Below are 17,649 nucleotides of genomic sequence, written 5' to 3'. Positions count from 1 at the left end.
GTCCCAGCGTTGCTCTTTTCTCATGGCCATCACCAAAACCCATCTCCAACCCTGCCTGGCTCCTGCAGAGCCCCAAATCCTGCTGCCAGCAGCATCTCCCCTTGCAAAACCTCCTGCTCTCCCCATCTAACCCACTCCCTCATGTGGATCCATGTCTCATAAAGTTCCCCAAAGTGACTCCGTGCCCTGCAGGGACGTCTCCCCATCCATACTGGTTTGCCCCCCGTGCCCATCCCCCTCTGATCATCCCCGCTGTGTCCCAGCCCAGAAAGCCAACCCGTTCTATGAGGAGTGGTGGTTCCTGGTGGTCATTGCCCTGGTGGGGCTCATCTTCATCCTCCTCCTCGTCTTCGTGCTCATCATCCGCGGGCAGAGCAAGAAGTATGCCAAGAAGTCAGACTCGGGTGAGCGCCGGGGATCTGGTGGGTGGTGATGGGACCCTCTGGGGTGACAGCTAGGGGGTGCAGAGCCCTGACCCCATAGGAGCCTCTCTGGGGTCTCCCTGCTGCCTTTGGGGTGGTAGGATTCTGCCTCAGGGCTCAGCTCCTTAGAGACTCTGTGACATGAGATAGCGATGCTGTGGGCTTCCTGCAGAGCTCTGGGAGCTAAAGATTAAATCAGTGACTTGTCCTGCTGTCAGCTGCGGGGGCAGAGCAGCCCGGGGGCTCGGCAGAGGTCACCGGGATTAGCCAAACACAGCTCTGTTTTCTTAGCTGTATCAAGGGCTCAAATTGTGGGGAAAATCCAGATCTCCTGGTTGTGCAAACAGAGTGGCTGAGCCAGGGGCTGGAGGCAATGGGGAAGGTCAGGCTGTGAGCTGAGGTGGTGCCGGGCAGGGGGTGATGCCGCACATGGGGACTGTCACTGCACAGCCACCTCTGTGGGACTATCACCTCGCCACTGTCCCCACGCTGTGGTCCCTCCAACACCGGACCTGACCCCTCCCCGGGCAGTTCCCAGTCCCCCCCGCACAGGGTCTGGGCCCCCAGTGCTGTGTTGCCCAGGGAGGGTCTGGGGGAGGCTGAGCATCCCATCCCACAGGGAACGGCTCCAAGGCGACTGCCCTGAGCCACGGCGAGATGGTGAGTCTGGATGAGAGCAGCTTCCCCGCCCTGGAGCTCAACAACCGGCGCCTCTCTGTCAAGAACTCCTTCTGCCGGAAAAATGGCATCTACACCCGGTACGGACCCCCCGCCACAGCCCCCTTCCCGGGCCAGGGGGAGTTTTTTGGAGGTTGTGCCCATCCCTCTGTTGTGCCCATCCCTCTGTTGTGCACTCGTTGTGGGGTGAGCATGGGGCTGGTGAGGGGCTGGCACTGGGGGGGTGACCCGGTTCTGCCCAGTGCCCCCCCTCCCGTGAGCTGCAGCCACCGCACCAGCCCTGATGTGCCGGGATGCCAAACAGCTGGGGATCCCTGAGAGCTCATGGACCACCTTGGGGAGTGCTTGGCACAGCCTGGGGGCGTCCTGGGGTCTGGCTGGGCTCATCGCCGTGTGACACAGCCCTGAGGGGGGACCCACACTAAGCACCTGCTTCTCCCCGAGGTCCCCACCGCGGCCCAGCCCCGGCAGCCTCCACTACTCAGACGAGGACGTGACCAAGTACAATGACCTGATCCCTGCTGAGAGCAGCAGCCTGACGGAGAAACCCTCCGAGGTCTCCGACTCGCAGGTGACCACCTGGGGCTGCAGGAGGGGACAGGGATGTGGGGCAGGGGACGCAGGATGGATGGGGCTGGGAGCCCTCCCTGGGCATCAGCCCCACGCTCTGCCTACCGCCATGTGGGTCCAGGGGAGCGTTTGGGAAAAGCGATGCTGGTCCTGCATCCCCCGCAGTTTTGTGGCATGAAGCCTGAGTGAAGCTGGCGCAGCCCCTGGCCTGTGTGCTGGGGATGTGGCACTGCAGGGGTGCCCTTGGGGCTGCTGGGGACAGGGGACAGGAGGGCAGCAGAGTTGGGGACTGTCCTGCTGCCCGGTCGCTGGTGGCAACGGCCATGGCTCTGCCAACCCTGCAAAATGGAAGCTTTGTGTCCTCCCGGAGGAACGGGCAGCTGTGGCCGGGCAGGAGCGCGGCCGCGGGCAGGCGGCCCCTGGGAGGCCGTGGGGCATCGTCACTGGGACCGCTGCTGGGTGGGATCTGAAAAGCTGAGGCTGAAGCCTGGGGAAAGCTCCCGGGGGTCCCCATGGCTGTCCCCAGGTGGGAGGGGGAGCAGCCCCAGGGGTCCCCCCATCGCTGCTGGCACTGGCTGTTTCTTTGCCTTGGCGCGGTGGCTGCCGGCTCCGCTCCCCTGTGCCCACACTGGGCTCAAGTGGCTTTTGCGGAGCTGTGAAGAGCAGCGGGAGCTGGAGCTGGCGCGAGCAGCATCCCCACCGCCTCAATGGGCCCTTTGTGTGCGGCCAGGGGAAGCTGAATCCAATTACCGGCAGCGGGGAGGCAGGGCCGCCCGCACCCGCCTCCCAAAAACACCCTCCCTGCCAGCTCAGGGACCCCCCAAGGGGCCCCAGGACCCTGCAACCCTTTTGTATAAGGCTTTATTTTGATTTAGCAAGAGGCAGGAACACCCCAGTGGTGCAGTCTCATTGGGATGTGCTCACCAGCATCCCCAAAAGATCCACATCTGGGAGAGCTCACCCTATTTTTGGAGCCCCCCACCCATGCTCACCCCCCTCATCTTGTCCTTAGGGCAGTGACAGCGAGTACGAGGTGGACCCCGGCCACCAGAAAGCCCACTCCTTCGTCAACCACTACATCAGCGACCCCACTTACTACAACTCGTGGCGGCGGCAGCAGAAGGGCATCTCGCGGGCGCAGGCGTACAGCTACACCGAGAGCGACTCGGGGGAGCCCGACCACGCGCCCCTGGCCAACAGCACCTCCACGCAGCAGGGCAGCCTCTTCCGTCCCAAAGCCAGCAGGACTCCCACCCCCCAGGCCCCCGGCAACCCCCCCAGCCAGCCCGGGACCCTCTACCGCCCGCCCAGCAGCCTGGCTCCTGGCTCCAGGGCCCCCATCGCTGGCTTTTCTTCCTTCGTTTGATATTTAAACAGAAGCGAAAACAAACAGGAGGAAAAAAATGTATATTAAAAAAAAAAGGAAAAAAAAAAGAGAGGGGGAAAAAAAGAGAAAAGCCCCAAGAAATTAAGGAAAAAAAAAAAAAAAAGCAGCAAGAGGGAGAAGAGGAGAAGGAAGCAGAGAGGCCGAAGGGCCCGGGGCTGGCAGCGGTGCCGGGGGCAGCGGTCCCGGCTCAGGGTGTTTTGCTTTCTTGGCAGCACCGAAGCAGAACACCGAGCGCCTTCCCTGGGGCTGCAGAGCAAAAGCAGCTTCTCTTCTTGGCCAAAGCTTTCTGGGTTCTGGACTCCTCGGGGGGCTCGGGGTGCTGGCAGGATGGCACTGGACTTCGCCCTTGACCCTGGCCCCTCCACCGGCTTGTGGCACCCCAGGCTATGAGGACAAGCGGTGACACAGAGACCACTGACTGCGGGGGGAAGAGGAGCTCTGCTGAACTTCAAACCTCTGGACTTGAAACCCACACCCTGGACCCCCAGGAACCCAGGGGGCAATTAATTCCTCCCCTCATTAGTGCCTGGCCCAGCACAGCACCCCCAGCAGAAGCCAGGACTGAACCCCAGGGGAGCCCTGCCAGGGTGCAAGTGGTGCTGATGTCCCCCCTCATTTTGCACCCCGGTATCACATGGGATCTGGCGAGGGCTCAGACTGTGGCAGCTCCTCTGCATTGCTGGTGGTTTGGTGTTTTTTTTTAACGGGGTTTTGTGCAGCGGTCTGGGAGCATGAAGGGCGCACAGGGGCGGTGATGCCCGGGGGGCTCTGGGGCCATTCGGGTGGTCTCTGCACAGTAAACCCATTGCAGTGCCTATGGGTGACCAGGCAGCAGCCCGGTGGGGCCGCGGTGCCCGGGCTGAGCCGAGGGAGATGCCAATAAACAGCCTGAGATCAGCCCGTCTGGCCTCTCTGTCACCCTGGGGCTGGCGGGATGCGTCCATCTGTCCTGATGCCCCAGCTGGACTTGTGTCCACCCTATGGCACTGGGGAAGGAGCCAGGCAGAGAGTGCCAGAGGCTGCGGTGCCGGGATGGGGAGAAACTGGGGACACAGCCAGAAGTGCCAGTGGGGACAAGGAGCATTTGTGGCAGGTGACTCATCCGACCTACTTTGGAGCTGGTGCCAAAGGGACTGTGGCACCCAGGGGTGCCTGTCACCTCCCTGGCACCCCACTTGAGTGCAGACATGGGAATGGGGACAGATGGGGGCTCTGCATTTGGCTGGACAAATCCTGCCCCTTGTTTGTAGCCCAACTGCAGCCCCAGGTGTCTGGGCTTGTGCAAGAGAAATCATCCTGTCACCGGAGCCAGGACACAGAGCTGCCAGCAACGTGGGGCAGAGCAGGTCTGGGGAGTCGAACAACATGCGCGAGTTCCCCGTGCGAGGGATGCTCCCCATGCGGGGGATGCGCCATGTGCAAGGGCTGCTCCTCGTGCGAGGGTTGCTCCGCTCCCACGCAGGGCATGGTTCAGCTCCTGTGAGCAGCCACAACCCAGCGAGCACTGATGTGGTCCCTGGACTTGTCCCCTGTTGCAGGGACAGCGGGATGTGGGTCCTGTGAGCCTGCATGTGCTCCCTGGAGGAGAAGCCAGAGGGTTCAGCAACCTCCACAGCAGGTTTGGAGCTGGTGTGGTGCCAGGAGGTGAAGCCGCTGCTGCGGCTGTGGCCAGAGCCACCGGGGCCCTGTGGCAGCAATGGTGACAAAGCCAGGACGCGCCCTTTGTGCTCGTGGTTTCCCACGGCTGATGGATGCAGCACCCGAGGAAGTGGCGGATCCCACATCCCACCGCAGTGGTGGGGTCACCCTCTACTCTTTGGGGATGGTCTGGGAGCTGCACAGGGCACAGAGCCCAGTGTGGGCACAGCAGACATGGGCTGAGTGCCAGGGGCACCAGTGGGACCTCTTGCTTGCCTGTGCTGCCTCAGTTTCCCCCCAGCACAGGTTCAGGGGGAAGACACCGTGCTCCCTGCCAAGCACAGCCACCTCTCTCCCGCCTCGGCTTTCACTGTGCTCCTGCCACAACCAGCTCTTTCCCAAACCCCTCCGTGCCTGCCCCGCCGGCTCTCCAGGCTGTTCCGCGCGGCAGACAGGCAGGACAAGCTGTCGGCAGCCATCAGCCCCCCGGGACTGAATTGTCCTTGACGTGTCTCCCAGCTCCTGCCGGGTTCTCCCAAGGGCAGAGCAGCGCTCACTTATCATGGTTTGTGAGCCAAGGGGGGCAGAGGGGAGAGGCTGCACCCCCGGACCGTGCCGGGTGGATGGGCAGCACTGGAGCGGTACCTGCTCACTGCTGCAGGTGTGATGGGGAGATGTTTGTTTGCCAGAAACAGGGGTTGCAGTCTACAAACCTGGGCAGAATTCTGTGGTTTTTATTTATTTGGCTGGAGCAGCGTTGCTGTCGGAGGAGGCAGGTAGTAAGAGTTTATTCTCCGGGTTGAGATCAGGTCAGCAAGGAGCAATCGGAGCAAAGGGAAACGCTCAGTGTGCATTGGAGGAGAAGCAGCCCTGGGCTCTCCTTTTCCTCCAGATTAATTTCCCCGATTCCCTGCCACCTCCTGGGGCAGAGCCAGGTGTCCCCACCTTTCCATTGCCTTGGGGTGTGGGGACAGGGACAGCCTGTCCTGTCACCGCCGGGACCAGCTGGGACTCAGCGCATCCTCAGAGCCCCTGGTGCCGCAGGCCCTGCCGCCTCTGTGCCCGGCTGCGGAGCTCCCGGCACCGGCAGAGCCCTCCCGGAGAGGAGAGCGGCGGAGAGGACAGACCTGCGGCGGTGCACCCTGTCCTGCAGACATGGGTGCCTGGCACCGTCCTGCCGCGCACACCACGGCACCCCAAACAAAGGGGTCCTTGCACTGGAGCTGAGCCAGGACAGGGGATTTCCATGGGTGCCACCAGCTGCGGTGGGTCCCTGCAGCAGCCAAACTTCAGGTGGGATCCCTGGGGGACACCACAGATGGGCGATGGGTTCCTGGGTGGGTGGCAGGTTGGGTGAGCCTGTTCCCCAGCGCTGCTGGCCAGGGGAGCATTTGGGGTGGGAAAGGCAGGTGGCTGCAGGGAGAGCTCACACACGGCCGGCTCCGACCTGCGCACCGTGTGTCCTGCACTCACCCAGGCACCCAAGGGTGCTGAGGTGCCAGCAGCAGGCAGGTGGCACGGTCCTGCCGAGATGAGCTGGGTAACCGTTCACCTCTGGACGAAGGGCATGAGGAGGGGGTGAAACCCCACATCTGTGGGTGCGAGTTGGTGTCCAGGGGTTAGCTGGGCTTTCGGGGATGTTTCTGGCAGCAGCCAGCACTGGGCCTTGGAGCTCGGGGAACGTGGGGGGGCGGTGGGGGCAATGTCCCATTGCTGGCCCCCGGGGTGTCCGGATGCAATCCCCAGGAATCCCCAGGCCCTGCTGCAGCGCTGGGGCTGGGGGAAAGCCCCCACCTCGCTCGGCAGCATCTCCTGCGCGGCCGCAGCAGCGTCAGCAGACAAAGCTGGCAGGCGCTGGCGGCAGGAGGAGGGGACGGGGCTGCCGGGAAACTTGGGCGCTTCTCCCTGCCCTGCTTTTCAAAGCGCTTTTCAACCCTTTTCTTTTCTCTTTTCTTTTTTTTTTTTTTTTATTCTCCGCATTCAAAAGCTGCTGAGAAGCAGCAAAAGGAACCAGCAATGGGTTCAGGAGGGGTGGGAGCGACATGGCCACCCCGCTCCGTGCTCCGCAGCCTCCCAGCGTCCCGACCACGCCGCCGTCCACCCCAGGGCTCTGCGTGGCCCGAGCTGCGCTGGAGGGGACAGGAGGGGGCCCATCTCTGCCAGGCAGTTTTTCAAGTTGAGTGGGTGCTTCTCTTCCAGCCGGCGCCAGGCCAGCCCGCGGGAGCTTCCCCAGCAGCTCCCACACGCCGACTGATGTTAATCCCTCCTGACTGCGCTGTCTCAGCCAGCGCCGCGCTCCCGTGACAGCTTCAGGTGAGGCAAGCAGCACCGCACCGGCCTCCGAGTGACACACTGGCCCCACGCGAGCTGCTGGTGGGGGCTCTGGCAAACCTTCCTCCTCTTCCTCACCCAGTAACAAACCAGTGTCGCATCCAGCGGTGGCTTCTAGGGGACCCCTGCTCAACTGTGGGCTTGGGGCTTTGCCTCAGTTTCCTCGTATGGAAAGCAAGGGAAATAAAATACGCCAAACAAACCGGCTATGAAAATGGCCCTGGTGCGAGGCGAGGAAGCAGCACGGCCTGGGAAGCAGACTGCTGGCACCGGCGGAGGCGGGCGATGCCGGACACCCTGGCTGCGGGCAGAGGCCGTGCCCTGGGTGGTTTGGCCACGGTGATCAGCCTGGCAGAGCTTCTCCCCTGCGCCAACCCCGGCATTGTTGCTGTGCCACACTCGCCCTGCGGCCTGCAGGAGCGACGGCTCTGTGGTTATGCCGCAAGCAGCCTCCTGCCCTTCCCACCGAGGGAAGCATCTGCGCCAGCTGAGCCATCAAAGCGTCCAGTGCTGTCCAGACCCGGCTCCATCCGGTCAGTGCTGCCGAACACAGGGAATGGAGCTTCTTGCACTGATAACATGAGAAATCTTCAGCTCCCTGCAGTGTTGTGCCCCAGCACCCAAGCCCCCAGGGTGGTATGGCTGGGACATCCCGGGACCCACCGCCACCCCCTGTGCCCCAGCCTGGCCCCCTCTGCAGAGCCGCCAGACGCTCCGGAATATGCAAGATACGCTGCATTAGGCAGATTCGGGATAATCTCATCTCTCCCGCCCCTTTTCTCCCACAAAGGTCTCGCCTTAATCCCCGGCTGTGCAGCCCTGCACTCTCCCTTTCAGCTTTGCCAGGGTGGCCATGGTGTCCCCGTCGTTGTGTCCTGGCCACGGACCACCCAACTGCCCCACGGCCTGGAGGGGCCCTGCGACCCCCCTAGGGGGGCGGGGCAGCGGGGCTGGCTGGGGACTGAGAGCTGGGGGACGATGGAGAGTGAGTGTGGGTGCTGGTGTCACGGTCATGAGTGGAATGGGGAGACGGGTGCTGCCCCGTGCCTGAACACACCTCATGGTGGCTCAGTTTGTTCTTCAGTCCCCTTAATTAATTAGAGTCGGTCACCCCCCACCTCCCCACCCCCGGCCGGTCTGCCGTGGTGCAGCCAGCCCCTGCTCTGCCTGCGGGGACCCCACTTGGGACACCCAAGAGTGAACGGATCCGGAACCCCCCACGTCCGCGGATTCCCCCACCACGCCCATGGAGGGGCCGGGGACCTTACTCGTGGCCCTACTCGGGGGGACACCCCCCAATCCACCGCGGGACCCCCCAACGGGCGGGGCCGCGCCCGGGACAAGGGTCACCCCCCCGCCCCACTCGGGTTTGAATGGAGGGCGTGGGACTGCCCCGTGACGTGGCGCCGCGCCATTGGCTCGGGCGGGGCGATGACATCATGCCCGCCGCCGCTGCGGGGGGGGGCGGGTTCGCTCCCGCTCGGCTCGGCCATGGCCCGGCAGCGGGGCCCGGGCGCGCAGGTACGGGGGCTCCGGGGCACAGGGGGGCTCGGTTCAGCCCGGTTCGGCTCGGTTCAGCCTGGTTCGGCTCGGCTCGGTTCGGTTCAGTTCAGTTCGTCTCGGCGCGGGGGGAGGCAGCCGGGCCCCGTCTCGGCTATTGTCCAGCGGCGGGCGGGGTTCCTGGGGCTGCCCCTAGCCCCGCTCCGGTAACGGGCTGCGGGCGGTGGCGATCCCCTCTCCAACCCCTCCGCCACACCGGGGCGTGGGGCCGGTCCGCGGCGCGGGTGGGCGAAGGGGTTAACAGGATGCGGAGCCGTGTTTGCCCGGTGTGAGGCACCGGCCTGGCTCACCCCGCCCCGGCTATCGGCGGCCGCTCGCCCGCGGCTCCCCGCGCCCCCGAGCCCGGCGGGGGCTTCCCGGTGCCCGGAGCCGGCGGTGGCCGCAGCCGGGGCGGTGGCTGCCCGGGGCCCTTCTCGGAAAGGCTGATCCTCCCCGCGCTGGAGCGGGTCCAGCGGCACCCCTGGGCTGGCCGGGGCCGGGCGCGGGCGGGTGCTGAGTCAGAGCCGCCCGAAATCCCCCTCCAGCTCATCCTTCTGCAGCCCGGACAGGGCTCCGGGTCCCACCCAGCGCTGCTCGCCATCCCTGGGGAGCACACAGCAGCTCCCGTGAGTGCCCCGGGGAGCAGGGACCGGGCCGGCTCTGCAAGCACGGGCACGGGGCTGGCTACCGGACCCGCTCCGGTGCGGGACGGTGCCCGGAGAGCCGGGGCTGGTGGGCAGCGGGTGCCCGTGGGGAGCTGGACGCAGCCCGCGCTGCCCTGGGTTGACCCCGGCACCGGCAGTGTGAAGTATAGATGTTTCCAAGTGCCGAATCCATAGATTAGGGAGGCTGCTATAGAGGGAGCTGAGATCGTTAGCTGTCCGGGGGAGAAACTGAGGCAGCGAGGGGAGTGCATGTTTCTGCGCCCCAGGACGGGGCTCTCTCCCTAGCTGGGCACGCAGTAAACAAGTCTGTTTTGGACACAGCTCCCTCGGAGACCGTGGAGTGAATCCAGCTGAGGTTTAGCACCGGGGAGTTTCAGTGAGTTTGGGTCCTGGTGGGGAGAAGAGCAAGGCTGGCCCGAATCCCCCTCCCTGGGGGCAGCCGCCCCACTCTGTGCCATGGGGCTCCCTCCACGGCCCCACCGGCAGCCCCACGCCGTTCCCCGCAGGCAGCCCCGCTGCCGGCAGCGATGTGCTGACCATGGCGGTCTCTCCCTTTGTTCCCTGGGTTTCGTCGCGAGCACAAACAGCCGGCGCAGCCGCGGGCCCCCCAAGCTGGCCAGCTGTGGGGTGCTGGGCCCCGCCGGCAGGTAGGGTGCTGCAGCCAAGCCGTGGGAAGGCTGCCTGTTTACTTCCCGTCCACCCCAGCGAAACCGCAGGAATTTGGAGCCTGGCAGAGGTCGGGAGGTCTGTTTAGCCCCAGTATCCTGTGGGACCCCAGCCAGCCCCTGTTGTTGTGAGAGACAGAGCTGGGGCCAGCGAGGAGATAACCTTTCCCCCCGGAAACGTCCCCTCCTCGCCCTGGAGAGCCGTGGGCTGGTTCGTGGCCCCGTAGCGTGAGGATTTATGGTCCTGTGCGTGTTCTGGCGTGTCCTGCCAATAGTTCTTCGCTGAACTCTGGCTAGCTCCCGGTTGTCGGCAGTCCCTGGGGAGAGCTGCTCTGCTTTTGGCACTGGCGTGCCAGAAGTTCCCCGGCTTGGCTCTGATCGGTGTGCTGATAGCCCGGGCAAGAGCTGAGCTTCACCTCCTGCCCTGGCGAGCTATCTCACCAGCCCCAGCTCTGGTGCTCACTGACGGTTGCCTTTCCACTTCCAGAGGCGCTGCTGGGGCTGCTGTGTGCATCCCCTGGCTGAGCTGCACCAGTGTCCTGGTGCCAGGGACAGGACCAGACCTGTCACCCACTGGGGAGGAGACGATCACCGGGGCGCCCGGGCTGCCGCACTAACAGGACTGGCTGCCCCCAGGCCTTGGGAAGAGTCACCGGAGAGCCCGGTGTGACCGGGGCTGGTCCCCTCCCGGGGCTGGTGGTGTCAGGGTGTGCTCCGTGCCCTGTCTCCATCAGCTGTCTGCCAGGCACCGACATCAAAGGGCCTCCTGAGCCAGATCCCCAGGAGCTCTGTACCAGAAAGTGGGGCTGAGCAGCTGCTGTGTCCTCCCTGCCCAGCGTGCGGGTTCTACCTGACCCCAGGTGACATGGGGGTGTCCAACCGGTCCAGCACAGCCCCTGCCCCAGCGCCTGGCTGGCTGGGAAGAGCATCCTCTGATCTCTGGGCTCGAGGCTGCTGCCTGGGGCATCTGCACGGCAAAGCTGGGGAGGCTCGTTTGGAGCCGGCCGGGCTGGCTGGGATGCTTTCCCCTTCGTGGGTTTGGCTCTCCCAGCCCCTGAGCGGGACGAGCCAGGGGCAGGATGTGTGGGAGCGTGGCTGGAGTCTGCCTTTCCCTCATGTGCACCATGCACTGGGCTCTTTCTTTAAGCTACCGGACCCTGTGGGTGACTGGTGCTGGTTGGGATGAGATGGGAAGGATGGGGAGTCTTTGTGGGAAGCCTGCACCATCGGGGCACACAGTGCCAGCACCCAACTGGGGCTGTCCCGCCTTCCACGCTGGCTGCAGGACCCCGCTGTTCCACAGCCACCCATTCGCAGGGAGAGTCGTGTCCCCAGGGACCTGAGGCTTCTCAGCTCACGGTCCCAAAGGGCTGAGAGGGCAGGTGGGAAGCAGTGCATGGTCTGTCGGTTCACTTGATCCCTCTCGTCCTTGACCCACGCTCGCAGGTCCCATCCCCTCCCCTTTCCCCGAAGCTCTGCTGGAACTTGGCCGTGCCCGGGGCCGGCTGCGCCAGGGCGGGCAGTGCTGCCTGCCGCGGCTCTCGGGTTACCCAGCCGCTTCCCCTGGTAGGCAGCTGGAGAGGCGCCGGTGGCAAAGCCACCCTGGCCTGGTTTCCTCTGTGAAAGCGCCGGCAGTGGGAATGTCACAGGATCCGCTCTCCCCGAGCGAAAGGAGGAGAAAAGGGCTCTGTGTCCCGCTCCCTGCGGGCAGGACGGGGCCGGCAGCCGGGCTGTGCGGGCAGCAGCGTCCCCCGCGCTGCCGGCACCTCTTGGGCTGAGCTGGGAGCAGAGCGCCGGGAGATTGGGCAGACTTTGGCTGCTACGAAAAGGCTTTGTGGGCAGGAGCATCAAAGGGGGGACACGGCAGCTTGTTTGGGGGCTGTGGTGGCGATGGAGAGCCACTGGCCGGGGAGGCTGCCGCGGCACGCCGGTAATGCTCCAACCTCCTCGTGGCCCCTTTGCCGCCTCTTGCAAAGTATCTCACAAATGCTGAACTTGGCCCTGAAATCTAAATACAAGGGAGGGACAGTCCCCAGATGGCCTAAATCAGCAGCACAGTTGCCTGGCCCAGCTGGGGAGCTCGCCGGGAGTGTTTATTTTATGTAAAAGCGAGGGCTGGAGGAATGCCGGCCCAGGAGAGCTGGCGAGGGGAGGGTGTCTGTGCCACGCACACGCGGAGGCTCAGCTGGGCGTGCGGGACGCCCTGCCAAGGGGAGCGGGGCTGCAGCGAGCTGCGCGTCTGCGTTCCGCTGGGGCGAGGAGGGGGGGAACTCCACTTGTCTCCCAGTTTGAGGGTGCAGAGAAGGTTGTGCGGCTGCTCTGCCACTTCCCCCAGCTGCTGGGGATAAACTGGCGGCTCTGCCCACTGGAGGCCCCAGGAGTGTCGCATCCCCAGGGCTCTGCCCAGGAGGGCTCAGGGCCAGGGGTGGTGGGATCCTGCCGGGGGTGGATGGGGAGCGCCGCCATGTGCCGTCGTCACCGTGCCATGGGGAACACCAGCTCCATACGGGAGCCGTGCATGGGAGGGAACCAGAACTTTGCACCTGTGTGGGGTCAGAGTCCATCCTGCTCACACAGAACCAGCCCAGCCGCAGCCTGAGGCCGCGCTGCCCTGGTGGGGCACAGATGGGTGTCGCAGGCTTGGGAAGGGATGGGGCAGGAGCTGTGCTGTGCTGGGAGCTGTGGGGCAGATGCTGTGGCCCCTGCGCTGTCTGCCTGAGCAGCGACAGGACTGGGTTGTGCTGGGGCCGCAGGCTGTGGGGCTGGGACTCTCTTCCAGGTGACACTGCAGAGCTGTTCAGTGCACCCTGCGGCTGGATGGGCAAGCGGGGGGACATGACCCCCGCCCCCAGGCGAGATGTCGGTCTCTTTCCCGTGGCTGTCACAGTGTCACTGGCTGTGCCCAAAGGGAGGAAGAGGGCGGCTGCAAACCCTTCCTCCCGGCAGCCTCTCCCGGGACCACCTGGGGCTGCCTGGCGCCGGGGAAGCGCAGGATGCGGTGACGTGGTCGCTGTCCTTGTCCCCTCTGCTGTGACCGCGGGCGCTGGGCTGGACAGGTCGGCTGGTGGCACCGAGGTGCCTGTGGGAAGGAGGAACGTGCCTCTCCACATCCCAGTCAGCCAGGGCCCTCGTCATCTCTGCCGCCCCTGAGTCACAGCGGTGACAGTGAGGTGGCCGGGGCGGGTGGGCACGGCCACGCACAGGCTCAGCACCGCAGTACAGCGAGGAGCAGCACAAACAGCTTTGGGGTGCCCGAGGGTGGCAGCGAGGCTGTGTCCCCATCCAACCAGGTGGGAAGAGGTCCCTGCGGGTGCTGCCCGGCCCCATCCCAGCCCCCCCATCCCACCGCCGGGCTGGCGGTGCCTCCCGGGGCTCTGCGCCCTCCTCACACACTTCCTGCCGTCTGCTTCCAATTCCTCCTGGCGTCCGCTCCTCCCTGCTTTCTGCCAATTAAAAAAACCTAAAACTCCAGGCATCTTCTGGGCGTGTGGCTCCCGGAGGCTCCAGTGCTGCCGTGCCCCATGTCAGCGAGCTGGGGCTGCATGGGGAGGGGACAGTGGGTGAAAACGGTGCCCGTTCGCATGGGGCACAGGGTTGGGACTGTCCTGCAGTGCCCCCATGGCCAGGTCTTTCTCCTGCGGTCCTTTCTGTGCGTCTGCCCCATGGATGGGGTCTGGGACCTGCTTGTTTAGGGTGTATGGGAGCTCAGGGTGTCTGGGGACCCGTCCCTGCAGAGTGATGTTCTGTGTGACAGCTGTTCCTGGGGCAGTGGAGCAGCTGCTGGGCACAGGGGTCACCAGCCTGGTGGGATGAGGGCTGGTGTTGGCAGGGCCGTGTCCTCAAAACCTGACCGTGTCCCTCTCTCCCGTCCCCTAGGAGTGATCCGTCTGTGACGCCGGTGTCAGCCCAGCGCAGGGCAGCAGGTGTGAGCCCCGACCGGCTCCGTGGGACGCCCAGCTCCGTCTCAGCCGCCCCGGCGCAGCCGCTCCTGGCCGCAGCCATGCCGATCCTCAAGCAGCTCGTCTCCAACTCTGCCCACTCCAAGCGGCGCTCGCGGGCCGACCTGACGGCCGAGATGATCAGCGCGCCCTTGGGGGACTTCCGCCACACCATGCACGTGGGGCGGGCGGGGGACGCCTTTGGGGACACGTCCTTTCTCACCAGCAAGGCAGGGGAGCCGGAGGTGGGCGAGGAGCCCGGCGCCTCCAAACCCAGCCTGCTCTCCCGCCGCTTCCGCAGCAGCAAGCGCTCGCAGTCGGTGACGCGGGGCGACCGGCAGGACATGCTGGGGTCGCTGCGGGACTCGGCTCTGTTCGTGAAGAACGCCGTGTCCCTGCCGCAGCTCAACGAGAAGGAGGTGGACAGGAGCGCGGGGCAGCTGCCCAAGAGCCTCTCCTCCAGCCCGGTGAAGAAGCTGCCCGAGGAGGGGAGTCCCGAAGAGCAGCAGCACCCGAACGGTGCGGCTGCTGGGCCGCTGAGCCCCGGCTTGGACGAGCGTGACTTCGGGGACATCACGGAGCTGCCCGTCATGGTGGCCAAGAGCGGGGCGGGCATGAAGCACGCCGAGTCCATCATGTCCTTCCACATCGACCTGGGGCCCTCCATGCTCGGGGACGTGCTGAGCATCATGGATAAGGAGCAGTGGGAGCAGGACGAAGACCCTGAGCTGGAGGAGAGCCGCGAGGAGGAGGAGGAGGCTGCCCTGCCTGGTTCCGTGGCGGCAGCCCCGCTGAGCCAGAGCCCATCCCGCGGTGCCGGTGGCCGCTGCCCCAGGGACAGCAGTTTGGTGTCCGGCTGCCCCTCAGGGCCGGAGGAGCGCAGCCCTGTCCCCGGGCCACCGAGCCAGCGGGGGGGACCCCTGAAACGCCCCGACAAGGAGTTTTCATTTGCTGATGAAGATGACGACGAGATCAGAGTATAAAAGGCAGGCAGCTGAGCCAAGGGGTCTGGTTCTCGTTTGCGGTTGTTGGACACAGGGCCGAATGCTCCGGTGCTGCAATGGGTGGCACCGGGGAAGACTCAACTCCTCACTTGTTCCCCCTCCCCGGCAGCGATGGCCGTGGGACAGGACAGTGCTCTGCTGCGGGCTGGGGACAGCCCTGACACCTCCTGCCCTGGGGAGGAAAGCAGACCTGATTTTGGTTCTTTCTGTTGGACTTTGGATATTAGCTCTTTTCTTCTCCCCCCTCCCCCCCATGTAAAACAATATAGGATCAAACAAGACGAGGCTTTGAAGTTTTAGCCCCTTTAGTAATATATATATTTTTTTTTTCCACTGTACGGTTTTTACTGCTCTCCGATTTGTACTTAACTTTCTTTACTCTTGTGATTGGTTTTTACGGAGGGGAGATTTCCCATGAGGAAGGACTTGGCTCTGGAGCTCAGGGGGGACCCCAGGACCATGGGTGGCCCCAGCTCCCCAGGTTTCTCGGGGACCTTCTGCAGACCGGGAGCCTCCAGCCCCGTGCTTCGGGGGTCGCTCCCCATCCCTCAGATGGATGGATGGATCCATCCCCAATGCCTGACCCTCCAAACAGCCCGGGGGGTGTGGGGATGCCGATGGGGTGTGGGTCTGTCCCTCAGGGTCCTGCGTGCCAGGTGGCCACTGTCATGGGGCTGGCTTGGCACAGGCAGGTGGAAAAGGAGGGTTTTATACCATGTATGTACAAATGCAAAGAATAAAAGGAAACAGTAGTGACAGCAGTGGCCTGAGTTCCTGGGGGATGATGTGCATGGGGACATGTGTGGTGGAAACTGGCTTTCTCTGTGCTTCCACTGTCCCCAGGCCCTGTCCCTTCGCTGTGTGTCCCTGCCTGGTGCCCTGGCCAGTGTTCGGCACCATGCTGGATCTGCCCATCGCTGCCTGCGGTGGGAGGAAGTGGCCGAGCTCCTGCGGGCCGGATCTGGCTCCAGGCTGGGACCCTCCGGCCAGGTCGGGCTCTGCCAAGGGGCGGTTCTGCCAAGGGACAGCTCTGCCAAGGGACAGCTCTGCCAAGGTGCCGCTCTCCTCCCTGCAGCCCCGCTCCCAGGCAGCCAGGGAGGAGAGGACAGCAATGGCAGGGCAGGACTGGCTGTCCCCGTTCCCATGGGCTGGGGACCATGGTTTGGGTTGCCTGGGGGGCTTCCAGCCCCATGGTGAGGGTGGATGGAGGGGCCACATCCAGCATGGTGAGTGGGCAGGTTGCTCCCATCCCACAGCTCAGCCCTGGGGGCCAGCAAGGCTCTGCCAGCGCCAGGGCTGCTGTCCCTCTCCAGCACCACCGATGTGGGGCTGTGACGGGGCAAAGAACTGGGAGCAGTCCCAGAGCCCTTCTCTGAGTGAGGGGAGAGCACAGCTGTGCTAGGACCACTGGACAAACTCTCCAACATCTCCTGGTCCCAGGAGGGGCTGGGTGTCCCTGTTATCCCAGTATGATCCCCCCCAGGGAAGCCGGTGGGAGCGAGCGAGCGCTGTGCCATGGCGGGGACACAATGGGGTCCTGTGCGCGCGCCAGGGCCAGCACAAGGTCCCCTGGCCTGGTACATTGGGCTATTGTCCGGGTTGGGGAGAACAACAGCAGCTGTGGCTGGTGGCTCTGAGCTCACCGGGCTGCTCGCTGCAGCACAGACCCTGTGCCAGGGTCCCGGGGCCACTGCACCCTGTCCCTGCTTCGAGCACCCTCCCCTGAGCCCGCCGTCCTGCTCACTCCCTCCCGGGAGGTCACCAGGCTGCTAGGGGACGTGGCTCCTCTTGTCCCATGATGATGCTCTGACATGAGGCAGTGGGGCAGGTCACCAGGGGTTTGTACCTCTTGCCAGGACTCCCTTGCCCCCCAGGGCCTCACTGGTGCTGCCGGGAAGGGAGAGGCCCTGGGGTGACCGGGTACTGGCTGCCTGCGACCGTCACTCGGCAATCATGATCTTTGTGACGCCTGTCGGCTCCAGCCTCCCGCTCGGCAGCACCGCGCTGCTGCGAGCCGACGGGGCAGAAAGTGCTTGCTGGGACATGGGGGACACGGGCCCATGGGATGGGGTGGGGTGGGGTGGGATGGGATGGGGTGGGGTGGGATGGTGGCTCTGGCACACCATGAGTGAGCCAGTGCAGTGGCTCCCAAGCTAGTGGGGAGTAGCACCAGCACCGCTGCAATGTCCCACCAGTGCCTGCTGCAGGGGACGGCAGGATGGGTGGCTGCACCCCCAGCCCCCCCAAAATCCCTCCATCTGCACAGCATGAGGTTGGCACCCCGGTGTGGGACCTGGTGTGTGCATGGGATGCGGCTGGCACGACAGCACGGTGCTGGGTGGGTGCACAGCACCGGTGCGGGGCTGCAGCCCCTGCAGGCAGCGCTCGGGCAGGCGGGCAGCACCGGTCCAGTGCATTGATAGCGAGTGACAGAATGGGAGCAGGGCTCCGTCCCTGATGTGTCAGGCCAATGTCGCTCCGGGCGCCCGCCGGGGATGCGCGTGGCCGCGGGAGCCGCGTGATGGAGAAGGGCCGGAGCGCTGGGTTAAACCCGGGGGCTGTGTGGTCTTGTTTGGGTGGGCTCCTGGGAAGCAGCGTGGCACTGTGGCTGTGCCCGGCACGTGCCACTGCAGCCTGCCACGCGTTCAAGTCCCCAGCCCAGAAACGGGGACCAGAGGGGCTTCTCATCCACCGTCCCCACCAGAAGCCTGGGGATGTGGGTCTGTCCCGCCAGGCGCTGCAGAGCGGGGCTGGGGACAGTGCTGCTGTGCACCCAGCAATGCTCAAAGCACCCAGAGTGCAACAAAAACCC

The 17,649-nt window shown here is 64.9% G+C and overlaps 2 protein-coding genes across 3 annotated transcripts in view; both read left to right on the top strand.

Annotated features, from left to right (window-relative positions):
- Positions 1–3,954, top strand: part of SDK2 (sidekick cell adhesion molecule 2) — a 44,005-nt gene extending 40,051 nt beyond the window's left edge. For both annotated transcript variants that reach the window (XM_065035066.1, XM_065035067.1), the window contains exons 42-45: positions 264–404; positions 1,042–1,180; positions 1,545–1,671; positions 2,683–3,954. In XM_065035066.1, the coding sequence (XP_064891138.1) occupies positions 264–404; positions 1,042–1,180; positions 1,545–1,671; positions 2,683–3,036 (761 nt within the window). In that variant the 3' untranslated portion in view covers positions 3,037–3,954. The remainder of the gene's footprint in view (positions 1–263; positions 405–1,041; positions 1,181–1,544; positions 1,672–2,682) is intronic.
- A 4,436-nt stretch (positions 3,955–8,390) lies between these two features.
- On the top strand, positions 8,391–15,595 carry CDC42EP4 (CDC42 effector protein 4). Its single transcript, XM_065035068.1, has 2 exons — positions 8,391–8,547; positions 13,772–15,595. Exon 2 carries the CDS (start codon positions 13,896–13,898, stop codon positions 14,814–14,816), a length of 921 nt encoding a protein of 306 aa, XP_064891140.1. The 5' UTR covers positions 8,391–8,547; positions 13,772–13,895; the 3' UTR covers positions 14,817–15,595.
- The last annotated feature ends 2,054 nt before the right edge of the window (positions 15,596–17,649 follow it).

This window comes from Columba livia, chromosome 18 (genome assembly GCF_036013475.1).
Source record: "Columba livia isolate bColLiv1 breed racing homer chromosome 18, bColLiv1.pat.W.v2, whole genome shotgun sequence".
In the NCBI taxonomy this organism is placed as follows: Eukaryota; Metazoa; Chordata; class Aves; order Columbiformes; family Columbidae; genus Columba; species Columba livia.
Note: the sequence above shows the minus strand (reverse complement) of the source record. Positions and strands in the feature narration are given on the sequence as shown.

What these genes read in the sequence shown, in the direction of transcription:
- CDC42EP4 (XM_065035068.1), top strand. Translation starts at nt 13,896, where the DNA reads ATGCCGATCCTCAAGCAGCTCGTCTCCAACTCTGCCCACTCCAAGCGG.